The following is a 12,135-nucleotide window of genomic DNA, read 5'->3' on the forward strand; positions in this document are numbered from 1 at the left end:
ATATTTTCCAATGAGTTGCAGCGGCTCGCAGTTTGGTGCAATGTTTCCGTGGGCGTCCAGCTTGTAATCTTTGAAATTATTTTCTTCGTTGTAGCCAGTCCTTTTTTCTCTGTCTCCTTATTACAATGAAAAATTATTCGAAGAATGACTTTAAACCTTCTTTTAATAAAAAAACCCAAAGGAATAAACTGGAAACAGTTTTACTTCTTTTCTTTTTACCCTTATTTTTAAGTGATCCAAGACCTTTACCCTTACTTTTAAGTGCTCAAGACTTCGCCAATATCGATAATGCCCGCTGAGGGACCCTTACAGAACGCTCGTTCCTTAAATCTACAGGGAAACTTGAAAGAAAACAAAAAACTCCAATATCTCCTGTGGTCCATGGTTTGCGCCACAGAGCACTGTACAATATTCGATTGCTCTCCTCAAAAGATGATTAGTTATCAATCATAATATGTTGTGTATAGTATAAAATTATTCATCTTTTGATGATAGTGATCGAGTGTTGTATAGCATTCAACGATGCAAACTGTATAAAATTTATACTCAAGATCAAAAATAAAAATAAAAATTTGGAAGTAGATATTGAAAAAGATAAAATAGTTAATTATTAAAATATTTAGAGAAAAAGAGAAAAAAAAAAGGAGAAAAATGATTTTATTTCTCTTTTGTTTTATATTTGGTACATCTCGAGAGTTATATATACTCGTATACAGACTTCATATATAAAAAGTAATATAGGCTGATGTAGGATCCTACTAACAATGAAAAATATTATAGGTGATACAGGTTATCATGTGATGCTTAAAATCACTCTAACAAAATTATGCTAATAAAGCAAACTAATATAGGTTTACATAAAATCATGCTAATAAAGAAAAATATTATGAGTGATGCATGTTGTTACATGATCCCTAAAATTATTCTAATATCCCTCCTCAAACTTAAGATGGTACTGTACATGCTAATTTGAGTTTAGAAACTAGATCACGAATGTACTGAAAAATTAACATACTAGATAAAGAGTTGGAGTAATAGTTCAAAAAATGATGTAGCAAATTAAAAGTTGACATAATAACTCAGAAACCGTTATAGCAGACTGATTTGTTTGACTGACGTGACAGAGTGACATGTCTGTCGATATGGCTGATTGGCTTGCCTGATGATGTGGCAGCGAGAAAATACAAAAAAGATGATAGTTGCAGCGAGGATAGATCTTAGAGAGAAGGCAACCGAAGCGCTACGATGCTTGTAGACGAAAACACTATGGAAGAAGAGTAAGAAACCTCAAACTGAATGATGAAGGAGCTAGGGGTAGCTCTAGTCTCGTCTCGGGTGTGAGGATACCGCGGTTACCTCGCCGGCTGGATCCTATTGATCTGACGAAGTCCGAGCACTGCCATTCCCTAGGCGACGCCACCCGCCGACTCGACGGAGAAACAAAAGCACTAGAAGCGGGTGCTCAAAGAGCTTAACTCTCTTATCTCGGGTGGCGTCGATGTGTCCTTGCTCGACACGAATGAGCAGGAGCACCGAAAGCGGGTGCTCAAGGAGCTTAACTCCCTCATCTCTGGTGGCGCCGACGTGTTCTTGCCCGACATGGAGGAACAAGAGCACCGAAAGCAGGTACTCAGGGAGCTTAACTCCCTCATCTTCGGTGGGGCCGGCATGTCCTCGTCCTACGAGGCAAAGGGACTTGAATGGATCAACCGGAGAAGTGGCAGGAGGGCTCTGTCAAGCCGGCCAAGACCGGCGAAGGAAAATGCCCCCACGGCGGGGCAGGTGACGATTCTGAAGCGAGGAGAGTCGCTGGACGCGTTCAGGAAGCTAGAGACGGTGATGGTGTTTAAGATGGGGAAGATGGGGCCGGACCTGGAGATAGTCCCGAAGTAGATTAGTACAGAAGGTCTGAAGACCGCAGCAGCGGCCGCGGCGATGTATGCTGGGTCGGCCTTCTCAGTCTCGCCATCGTCAAGCTCGTTGTAGAGATTTTCGGTGAAGAAGGAGGAGGTACTGGCGATCGTACACTACGCCAACAAGAATCCATCGAGAACTCGAAGCGATGAACAGATTTAAGGAACGGAACCAGATTGAAGAGAGGATGGGGAGTTAGGGATTCTTATTTTCCCTCTCTACTGAAAATGACAAAATAGCCACCAAGGTGGTAGCACGGTTGGAACAGGACTAAGATTCCACGGGAGTGACCCAGGTTCGAAACGCACGGGCGTCGATTAAATGTGGGGACCGGATGCCCCTCGCCTGGTTTGCTCGGTGGAGTTGCCATCTGGTCCGCCGGTATCGAGGTGGCGCTGGATAACGTATTCACACGTAGGGCAACTCATTGATCGGAGAAGACATGCGAAAACTTGCGACCTGCATCGAATATTCTCCGGTGAAAGAGAAGCCAGTGAGGGCTGCTACGTGGGTGGGTCCCCCCCCTATTTTGTACCCCCCCCCAAAAAAAGACAAAATAGCTAGTGATGCCGGATTTTCATTTTAGACTGCACGAAAACTTTAGATCCATGCAATCTATCAATTTATCTTGGTTCGCTGCGGTGTTATTATGTATCACTAAGGCTACCGCCGAGATGCGTCGGGCCTATGTTTGGGATTTCTTGCAGTCAATCTCCGGAGCGGACTTATCACAGAAAAAAATAATTAATTCGTATTACATGTATAACGGGAGGGATCAGAGTCCGCACCGGCATTTCATCGCAGAACTGCTGAGGTGTCTGCTTTAAATTTGCAGTGACAGCAATATATTACGGATTTAATAAATTTTTCTTCCAAAAAGAAAATAATAATAAATATACTAAACAAAAAGTAAGTATTACAACAAGTATTATTAGTTGTTATAATGAAAACATCATAAGCTAACTACTAATGAAAGGATAATGATTTCGTTTGATCATGAAACCATATCATAGTTCCCTAATTGGGACTAGAATTTTCAAATAAACTACAACGTAAATAACAATTAATCCCTGAACATGATGCAAGCTTTGGGAGAACGCCATGCGATTAATCCACCATCAACTTATGCTTCGTTGTCATGACATCAATAGCAGTAATAGACCATGATATTGTTTTATTGATTCTTTAGAATGGGAGGGGAAAAAAAAAAAGAATTGCTGGTGATAGAATAGGCAATAATGGACACCGAGACACCCCGATCCTCCCAAGACTCAGTGATGGTGAGGCTTGACGATCTGAGCCCAAATCTCTGGTGCAACAAAAGAAGGTATAGCATCAATATCAGCCTGTACCTTCACTTCGTGAATAATTTTTCACAGCCTGCAATCTGGCTACAATTTAAGCTTGTGGAGACAGTCTGAGTACAGCTAGGCAGAGCCAGAGCTAAGAAACAAGAGACGCTGTCTAAATCTTAAAAGAAGAGTACATGTGAGATATGTAACCCTACAACTATACTTCTCGCCAAAATGAATCTAAAAAGTTCCATGTGCATGACTCTTTTTGATTGATAGCACCTACATAGAGCAAATGATTGATATTAATTTTGAGAACTAGGATGAGAGAGAGCTTGATCGAAGTCGAACGGCAGGTTGACGATATCGACATATCACCAAAAATCATAATTGACAAAAATGCATATGTTTTGATGGTCATGACAAAGATCATCCTTGGAATAATTGGAAACTATGACTTAGAAAAAGGGAAAAAAATTCTAATGCGAAGAAACTGACGAAGCTAGCTAACATAAGACATGCTTCCCAAGTTGATCCTATCCGAACCATCAAAGAAGACCCTGTATATAATTAAGGGAGCATTCATCGATTTATTTTGGAGGGAAACCTTTCCCTTTCCCCTACCATTTTGCAGAACAAGTGCACCGGTTAAAGGTCCTCCAACTTACTAGGCAACCAGCAGCTGGATTCTGAGCTAAAAATGAAGAAATTAGACTCCCAAGAAGTACCCTGGAAAGCTTATAAATTGACACGATGAGGATGAATGCCCTGCAAATTAAGTTCCCTGAAACAGGGTATGTTCTAATCTCAACAGTACTCCTTTCAGAAAGCCAGGTACATGAAAGGTAGCGAACCACATTACCAAGTCCTCCGTGAACTGCTTCTCCAATTCCCTTGCAGGTTCTCCATCAACTGACAGACGGCAGAGGGTACAAGTCCTCCCTCCCTCTAAAGGAAGAACTGGACCTGGTCTCTCCAAGCAAGCATCCATGGAAACTCTGTTCCTGAGGCCCAAGATACTGGAGATAAAGGCTCATGAGTGCTAGAGATATCATAACGATATGTGTTATAAAGATAACCCTTTAATAAGAGTGTTACAAGTATGTTAAAGGGGTCTATTTATTCAGGAGAATTTTCTTAGATTACAAGGTTGGTTGGAACAAATAAAGGTGAATCAGGAAATTACACCTACACTGAAGAACCTTTTCTTTGAAACTAAGATTGGAGAGATTTAAATAAAGCAGCTAGGCCTACTCATGAAAGCTGTCATTTTTTATGCTAACACCTTGAGATTCAATACTGTTATTAAAATCTCAAACAAGCCTAGGAAGCAGTGGGATAAAATTAGATACGGCACATTTGAGTCCTAACTAAAGGAATACTAGAATTACTTGTTCAGATTTTACTGAATAAATGAAAAATAAATTAAAAAACATGCAGGATGGGAAAAGAGGAGATCAAAAACATGGAGGTCACACACAACCCGAGCTGCCGTGCAAAGACATTGGAGAAAGAATAGATATCAAAGGTTATACAAATAGGGGCATCCAATAAAAAGTGAGCAGTTAAGCTATCAATCTACTACAACAAGGTTTTTAGACCTCGATATATCATCTCAGTGACCGGCCAAGACCAGGATGAACCAAGATTCGCCTCATCTCGGCCGATATGGCAAATAGAGAAATACAGAGGTGGTCAAGATTTTCCAAGATCTCAGTCGATAATGATAAACTTGAGATAAGAACTATGTTTAAATATTAATTTCAAAACTTATTGGCTAAAGAAAGTTTAATTAAGAAAATAAAACATATTGAAAAACACCGATCAATATAATCTAGGATTTAATCACTTTAGACCGGCTGAGATAATATGGCGAGATTTCTATATATAAAAAGGATTTTCACATCTGAATAGTATGAAAGTAAAGCAGCAGCTAGTCGATCTGGACTAAATGACCAGAATGGGTAACGACAACTGGTAGGGTGTAAGGTAACAACAACAGGCAGATCGGCGATCATGACATTTAACTCTTTTCTGAGGCTGAAAGAGTTCCAAATCAGATACTCAAGGATCTCAGATAGGTATGCGCAGATAGATAAGAAAACTAACAGAAGGACAACAAATAAGTGAACTACCATGCAACTACAGGTCTTCTTGAGAAGAATAACGATAGATTGGCAGGAGAGAAAGAAAATGGAAAGGTATCTATCAATAGGAAAGCATGATACATAAGCATAAGAACAAGAAAATGCAAGGAACAAGAGGAGAAAATTATTATCATATGAAAAAACAGATCTAAAGCAGAAGGAAAAGCCCATCAAGGTTACTAGGTAAGAACAGAACCTGAGTAAGAACTAACCACAACAACCTTTTCTTTTATTTACTTCTAGCTAGGATGCATCCCTTGACACAAATGAGCTAAATGATCTAATCAAAGTAGAAAAACATGCTCCAATCCTCACCATCATAAAGTTTGGCATGGGTGCCAAGTGTGCCAAAGCATCCGACACTTCAACGAGGCAAAGACACTTGCATGATACAAATAATAAAAAATATATGTGAAAAATAAGAAAACAATTTCCCTAATAGAAGTATAAAAAGTGTTCTTGTTGTGGTAAATAAAACTGTGCCTTGTCACAATAGACTATTTGTGTTTCAGCACTTCATATACTTTGTTTTATTGAAAATTTGAAGATCATGTCATTTAGCAAAATACTCCAAAAGCTACAAGCGCATGCTTCTAGGTGATGGAGTGGGAAACTCCATTTTCAGTGTGGTAAGAAGAGGCGAACGCTGTATCATGCCAGGCATCCCAAATTGTTGACACAAAAGAACTAGAGGTATCCAGGTAATACTATTGACACCTTTACATTGCACCCCAACGACAACTAATTTCATCAGAACCTTTCGTGGCTATGAAATTCTAATTGACAAAAGAAACACGCACTAATGACTCCAACCACCAACCACAAAAACCTGGAACTCCCTCTCTGATGTCCTGAAATCATATCAACCCATTTACATCTGCACTCATCACGTAGGGTAATGTAGAATAGCATCTTGTTTCCTTTTCTTCTCCCTTTTGGAACTTAAAATGAAGCAATCTCGTTGATAGCATGGCCCATCTGTTTGCATTCCTTCAACATGCAGCTACAGTTCAGTATTTAAATATGTAGCAGATGTAAAATGTTCCAAAAGACAGTTGCACCATGACAGGGGACTATAACGCTTGGGCAAAAGGCAAGAATTAAAAGTTTCAACTAAATTCATAATTATTCAAGAGTATTTAGAAAAATAGGAAAAATGTTAAATATAGGAATAAATTGGAATAGCTATTAACACAATCAACCTCAAACCCCACCCTATAAAATAAAAACTTTAAATCAATTATCCCAAAAAATGTAGAATAACTCAAATTATAGCGTCAAATAAATAGATAATAATCAATATAAATTTGGAAAAGGAAATAACAAATCAAGAACAAAACTTTAAATCGTGGCTTAACAGTCAACATATGTGGGTTTAGGTTGTAATCTGGTTGCCAGAGCCACCAAGTACACCTGAACTGAAGCACCTCACCTAATAACTAACTTTCCTATAATCTAAATGAAAGATATACATCAGGTTGGATCGTCCCAAACCGAAGATTTAAGTCAGGGATTACCACTGTAAAGTTTGTCTGATAACTTATGAAAGTCAAAATGAGTTATGTATTAGTTGTGGACAAGGTGAGGCAAATCACGTCCAGTAGTTTTGCTGATGAAGACAAGGTAGAGGTAGTAAAATTTTCTATATAGGTCAAGTCACCAATCCATCTAATAATTATCCGTTGTAAAATAACAAACTTGACAAAGGCTTTGATCGATAGGTTATCTATTCCTTCATATATTCAAAATTTTCCAGTCTGAACCTGTTCATTCTTGCTTCTTAAATCAGTCAAATGTTTTGCATTCAGACATCGTAAAGATATATTTCAATAAATTCCTAGCTGAATAGCATAATATCAAAATTCAAAGCAATATAAAGATATCAATATGTCTTATTGGTCCATACTTACATATTAGACCTGTAACCCAGATATTAACTGCCAAGAGAAGATCCCTGCAAATGGATCAAATTCATATGAAGTTGGAGTATGCTGGTTTAAAATTGATTTTTCACCTAGCAATAGCTATTATGATACAATTTTGCTCGATAATATTGCTTTTATTGGAAGATAAAGTGAGTAAAAAACTCAAATATCAAATTAGTTGTTGCAGTATATAATTTTTCCCTGAGTATACCACATATTTCAAGACCTATAACAAAACCATTTTCTTGGATGCAAAACCAATTCCATGAAAGCTGAGCGAAAGCAATTTTAGTTCTAGCCCTCAATTGAAATTAGAAGCATACACACTGTTGTGCCGAAAAATCCCATCAAGTATCATGATTCATGGCATTTTCTGAACTTCTCTTGTGAATCAGAAACAGTTATCATTCAATACGAATCACCTTTCGCTGTTCCCACTAGATGGATCAGCACCATTTTCAACCTGTGATTTGTTTTGGTCCTCAAGCAACTTACCATCCTTGGGCACCAAACAAGGGATTCCATCAATTATCTGAAAAAAAACCAAACGCAAAACAAAAACAATAAAAACGACCACTATGGATATTAAATTTATAATAGCATAGAATCTGCACAGAGAACAAGTGCATGCACTTCCAGCAAAAAAAAAAAAAAAACAAGTGCATGCACAAGTTGATAATCTACTCCGCTTTTTTTTTTTTCCTTTTTAAATTCTTCCTATCTGGTTTAAATATCAATTCTGAGTAGAACTCCGGAAAGAGTTATCTTTAGTTCAGCTAATCATGCCATGTAAGGCTCTGGAGAATCACCAGAATTTTTTACATCCAAGATTCGGGTGAAGGTGAGCAGCGCATAATAATTTCTATAGCGATCAGCAATGGCAAAGGAAACAAGATGGGAATATGGGACTCACGGGAAAGGATACCCCAATTGTTTCGCTGATCAGCGACTGGGAGTCTTCGCAATGCCTGTTCGGAAGGAAAAGGTGACGAAGATCAAATTAATAGAAAGGAACCTGGCAGTTTCCCTTCGTTATTTTTCTTAATTAAACACGGGGTCTATGGAATGAAGAGGAGAAAAAAAAAGACGCGCGCACACCTCAAAGGCTGCTTTGAGAGCGGGCAGGCCAAGAAGTCGGAGAAGGCCTTGCCGATGTTGGCTGCGTCTTTTAGGAGGCGGCGGCTCGCTCTCACCATTTTCACCGTCCTCGCTTTTCTTCGGGATCTTGCCATCGGGGCGATGAGGCGAGGCAATGAGGCGACTCGTAGGCACGTGCATCGCACGTGATGGGAAGTGGTGGTTGCTGCTTGACAGCTTACACTTTAGTTTTTTTTTTTTTAATGAATACTCTTCCGAATATCAAATTTTGCATGGATATCCTTTCCAAATTGATATTTGTATATATATCCTCATAAAACACTTGTTTTACTATTCTATTTTTTTTTTTTTGCATATATACCCACGCCATCTAACGCCGTTAAAAAATTAACAGCTTCAAATCAAAATGACTAAAATACCCTTAATGAGTAGATGTGTAAAAAGAAATATTTATAAGATAATCGTGATGAGAGATAAAAAATAATTTTAAAATTCTATTTTATTTTTAATTAAAATATATTAACGGTGTTAGAAGAACTGTTATATTAGAGCCATTTGTGCAAAAATAGTGTTTGATAAGGGTAGAGAAATAAATATAAATTTGGAGAGGATATTCACGTAAGTTTGAATTTTTAGAAGGGTATTTACACCAAAAAAAAACTCTACTCTTTATTTAGCATAGATTTATTGAATAGTTTTAAAGTTTTAACAAAGAAAAAACATCTGGTCCTTGTTCACAGATCATATTTACTATGAGGGGTTCAATAAAAGGATGATGTGAGTAATAATCTGATTACATGTTTAAGCAATTTAACTTAAATGGAGAGGATAAAGACCAGAAAAATTCATTCCATACATGCAATATCTTCTTTTGCATAAATGATCAAGACTCCATGGGATTATCATTGGTGCCACTAAATACGTGGATAATTTTTATATATCAATCAGATCAATATGTTCGATATTTTAGGAGGGGTTTATCTTTTATTAACAACAAATCAATCTTTATAAACACATAATAATTGGAAAAAGAAAATACTTACAAGCGCCAAAAATACATGTGAATACATGCACCAGGGTTTTTGTAAAATTAATAAGCTATCATTTAGGAAGGTGGTTGCATTAAAGTGTCGTGTCCTTCGAAACAATGTGTCGTTCAACAGGTAGATCTCTGGTGATCTTTTCTTTATCTTGAGAACAAAACTTTGAACTTCTTTGACTTTGAATTAGAAGTAGATACACAAATTTTCATTATATCTGTTTTTCGAGTTTTTCAACAGTTTGCCGGTGAAACATTGCATACAATTAATAAATACTTCATATCATGAAGTATGAGCATGTGAATTTTTCTTGCCGATATTACTGACAAGTTAAGCCATAGGCTTCATTCTGATAACTCTGTTGTTGATGAGGAGGAAGCAAAGTGGCGTAGGTACAGTTTCTTTAGCGAAATTTGTTATCTGCACTAGTATTTCGAGAATTCTGAAAATAAGTCAAGCTTGTTCTTAGATCGATTGTCAGTGCATTCAAGATCAGTATGTGTTCTACATTTTGCTTTCTATTTGTGTTTTTGGTGACAGTTATTGGTACTTCCAGCTTCCGCTTTGTGGCTGTGGACATGTTTCTCATCTCTTGCACTTGCAAAAAAATAACGAATAATTGTATAAGGAATTTAAGATATTTAAACAGGGAAAATACATAAAATGTTTGAAGTTAGTAAATTTTATACTCTGATCCAAAATTGTAGGTAGTATTATTTAATTAGAGTTATTATCTTTTGTTTATGAGAACCATGAACTGTTTCTCTCCACCTCAGCCACTTGACTGCTAATCCATTTTTCCTCATTGCGGGTGGGTTGATGAGCATCTTGTGCATGTCTTATCACCAAACATATCCCGGACTACTTCGGAGGCAATGGAATCCTTTGATTACATAGCCAAACATGGTGAGGTTTTATTCTTTCCCTATTTCATAAAATATTCTTGAGATGTGAAATTTTGCACCTATATGTTGATTTGTGTAATCCACTTTGTTTGATATTGATATATGTTATATTATATTATCCAGAGACAATGGTAGATGATGTGCGAATAATTCTCACACTGGAAAATTGCAAGAAGAACAACATGCATGACTTTGTGAGACATGTTCAGCTTGAGAATAGGAAGTGAATTATGAGTGTGAAATGACGTATCATACACCAAAACCCTAGTCTGTATCAGTGTAAAAGTCCTATGTTGTATCTCCTTACAATTGCAAAAGTACATATAACATTCGGACTTCAGATATTCATACAGACCATCTAATTTTTGTGGAGGAGATATTTGAATTGCCCCATGCATGAGGTAAAAAGGCCACAACTAGTGGTAATTATAAAGAAATGGATCATGTTTCATAGGATTAGGATAACCTCATTTGTATTTATGGCTTTTTTATATAAGGAGGATTTGTTATTGCACAAAACCACATCCATAACCATAGCTGCCGAGCCTTGTGCCAACCATTAAGAGTTGGCTTTGTAGATCCTTATCACCAAGCATTCCTATTTAGCTCTATCCATGTTACTTGGTTATTGCCCTCATTTTCCTACATCATTCGGCAAAGATAGAAGTATGGAAGCCTCTTTGTATCTTTGTTTTACATGCCCATAATGGTCCACCAGTTCTGCTGATGCTACTGTTTTTCCAAACACTTGACTTAACAAGCGGTCATAATGGACTCAACAGCCCAAAATTGTCTAGAAATTTCACTAAATGCAATGCAAATGGTACTTCTAACATTTATGTTCTTTAAGAAAATGGCCTTTGGTACTCAATAACTCTCAACGTAAAAAAAAACATGGTTGAAACTACTGCATAGTCAGGGTTTTGATTTGATGCCACCGCAAAACGTAAATGGAGTATACTGCTGCAGAACTCCATCTTGTTTGCTTCATGTTTTTATTCTTGGGGTGTTTGATGGTTTGGTACTATTGCCTGAGTAACTTTTGTAATTTCATGCAAATTGCTGCGACAATATATTTCGAAGGAACCATTGGTTGCATGGTTGTCTAATATGCATCCCTGTTTGTGCTGGAACTGCACTTTGAAATTTGAAATTTGTCCAACCGCTTGTTTGGCAGGAAGTATGCTTCTTGTTGGACTGATTTTGAAAATAGTCTTAGTGCATGGGTGAGTTTTTAATTTCGATCTAATTTGTTACCGAGGACCAATATGAGGTTTCAGTTGAAATTCCATTTCTGAATTCTAGTTTGAATTCTGGAACAGATTTCATATTTATATGGAATCTGTGATGTGTTGGTATTTTTCTGTGTTGAGAAGTTCATGTTCTGGTTATGAGTTATCCAATCTGATAGGTTTCTTCAGATATTCTTATTAAATTTGGGCTGAATTAGAGTTTTAGACAGTCTTTTAATCTAAACAGAGTTCTGATTGGAATTTTTGTCAGCATAAAAGTTACCTTTAAAAAGATCTTGAAGATTATTCTATTTTTTTAAGGGTGTGAACCAAAAGAGGGGCACTTGGCTGATTATTTTTCGAATCACTGCAATGCAAATATTTTAAAATTTGGAAGCACTGTTTGCTTTTAAGGATTTTAAAGGTAATTCTGAAAATAATTCTTATTTGTTCATTATTGGTATGGTGAAATTAAAATTGTTGGTAAGGGGAAATGCCTGTATGTTTCCTCGCTCACATTTGGCAATCCCAAGTTTCCCTCTCTCTCTCACACACCATTTTTGCTGTGGAAACTAATATATG

The 12,135-nt window shown here is 37.2% G+C and overlaps 1 protein-coding gene across 7 annotated transcripts; it reads right to left on the minus strand.

Moving 5' to 3' along the window:
* Positions 1-3,646: 3,646 nt before the first annotated feature.
* Positions 3,647-8,519, minus strand: LOC103721142 (uncharacterized). Of its 7 annotated transcripts, none has more exons than XM_039126355.3 (5): positions 8,377-8,519; positions 8,192-8,246; positions 7,701-7,810; positions 7,264-7,307; positions 4,019-4,225 (listed from the first exon to the last, which is right to left on the minus strand). In XM_039126355.3, exons 1-5 carry the CDS (start codon positions 8,508-8,510, stop codon positions 4,155-4,157), a joined length of 414 nt encoding a protein of 137 aa, XP_038982283.2. In that variant the 5' UTR covers positions 8,511-8,519; the 3' UTR covers positions 4,019-4,154. The 7 variants fall into 7 exon arrangements, with proteins under 7 accessions (XP_089779763.1, XP_038982283.2, XP_088580107.1 ...); XM_088723981.2 differs by having other exon boundaries at positions 4,074-4,210; XM_039126353.3 differs by lacking the exon at positions 4,019-4,225 and adding an exon at positions 4,232-6,331.
* Positions 8,520-12,135: the final 3,616 nt, after the last annotated feature.

Source organism: Phoenix dactylifera, chromosome 6 (genome assembly GCF_051530095.1).
Source record: "Phoenix dactylifera cultivar Ajwa chromosome 6, Ajwa_hap1_PhDact_Kaust_v1.1, whole genome shotgun sequence".
Taxonomy (NCBI): Eukaryota; Viridiplantae; Streptophyta; class Magnoliopsida; order Arecales; family Arecaceae; genus Phoenix; species Phoenix dactylifera.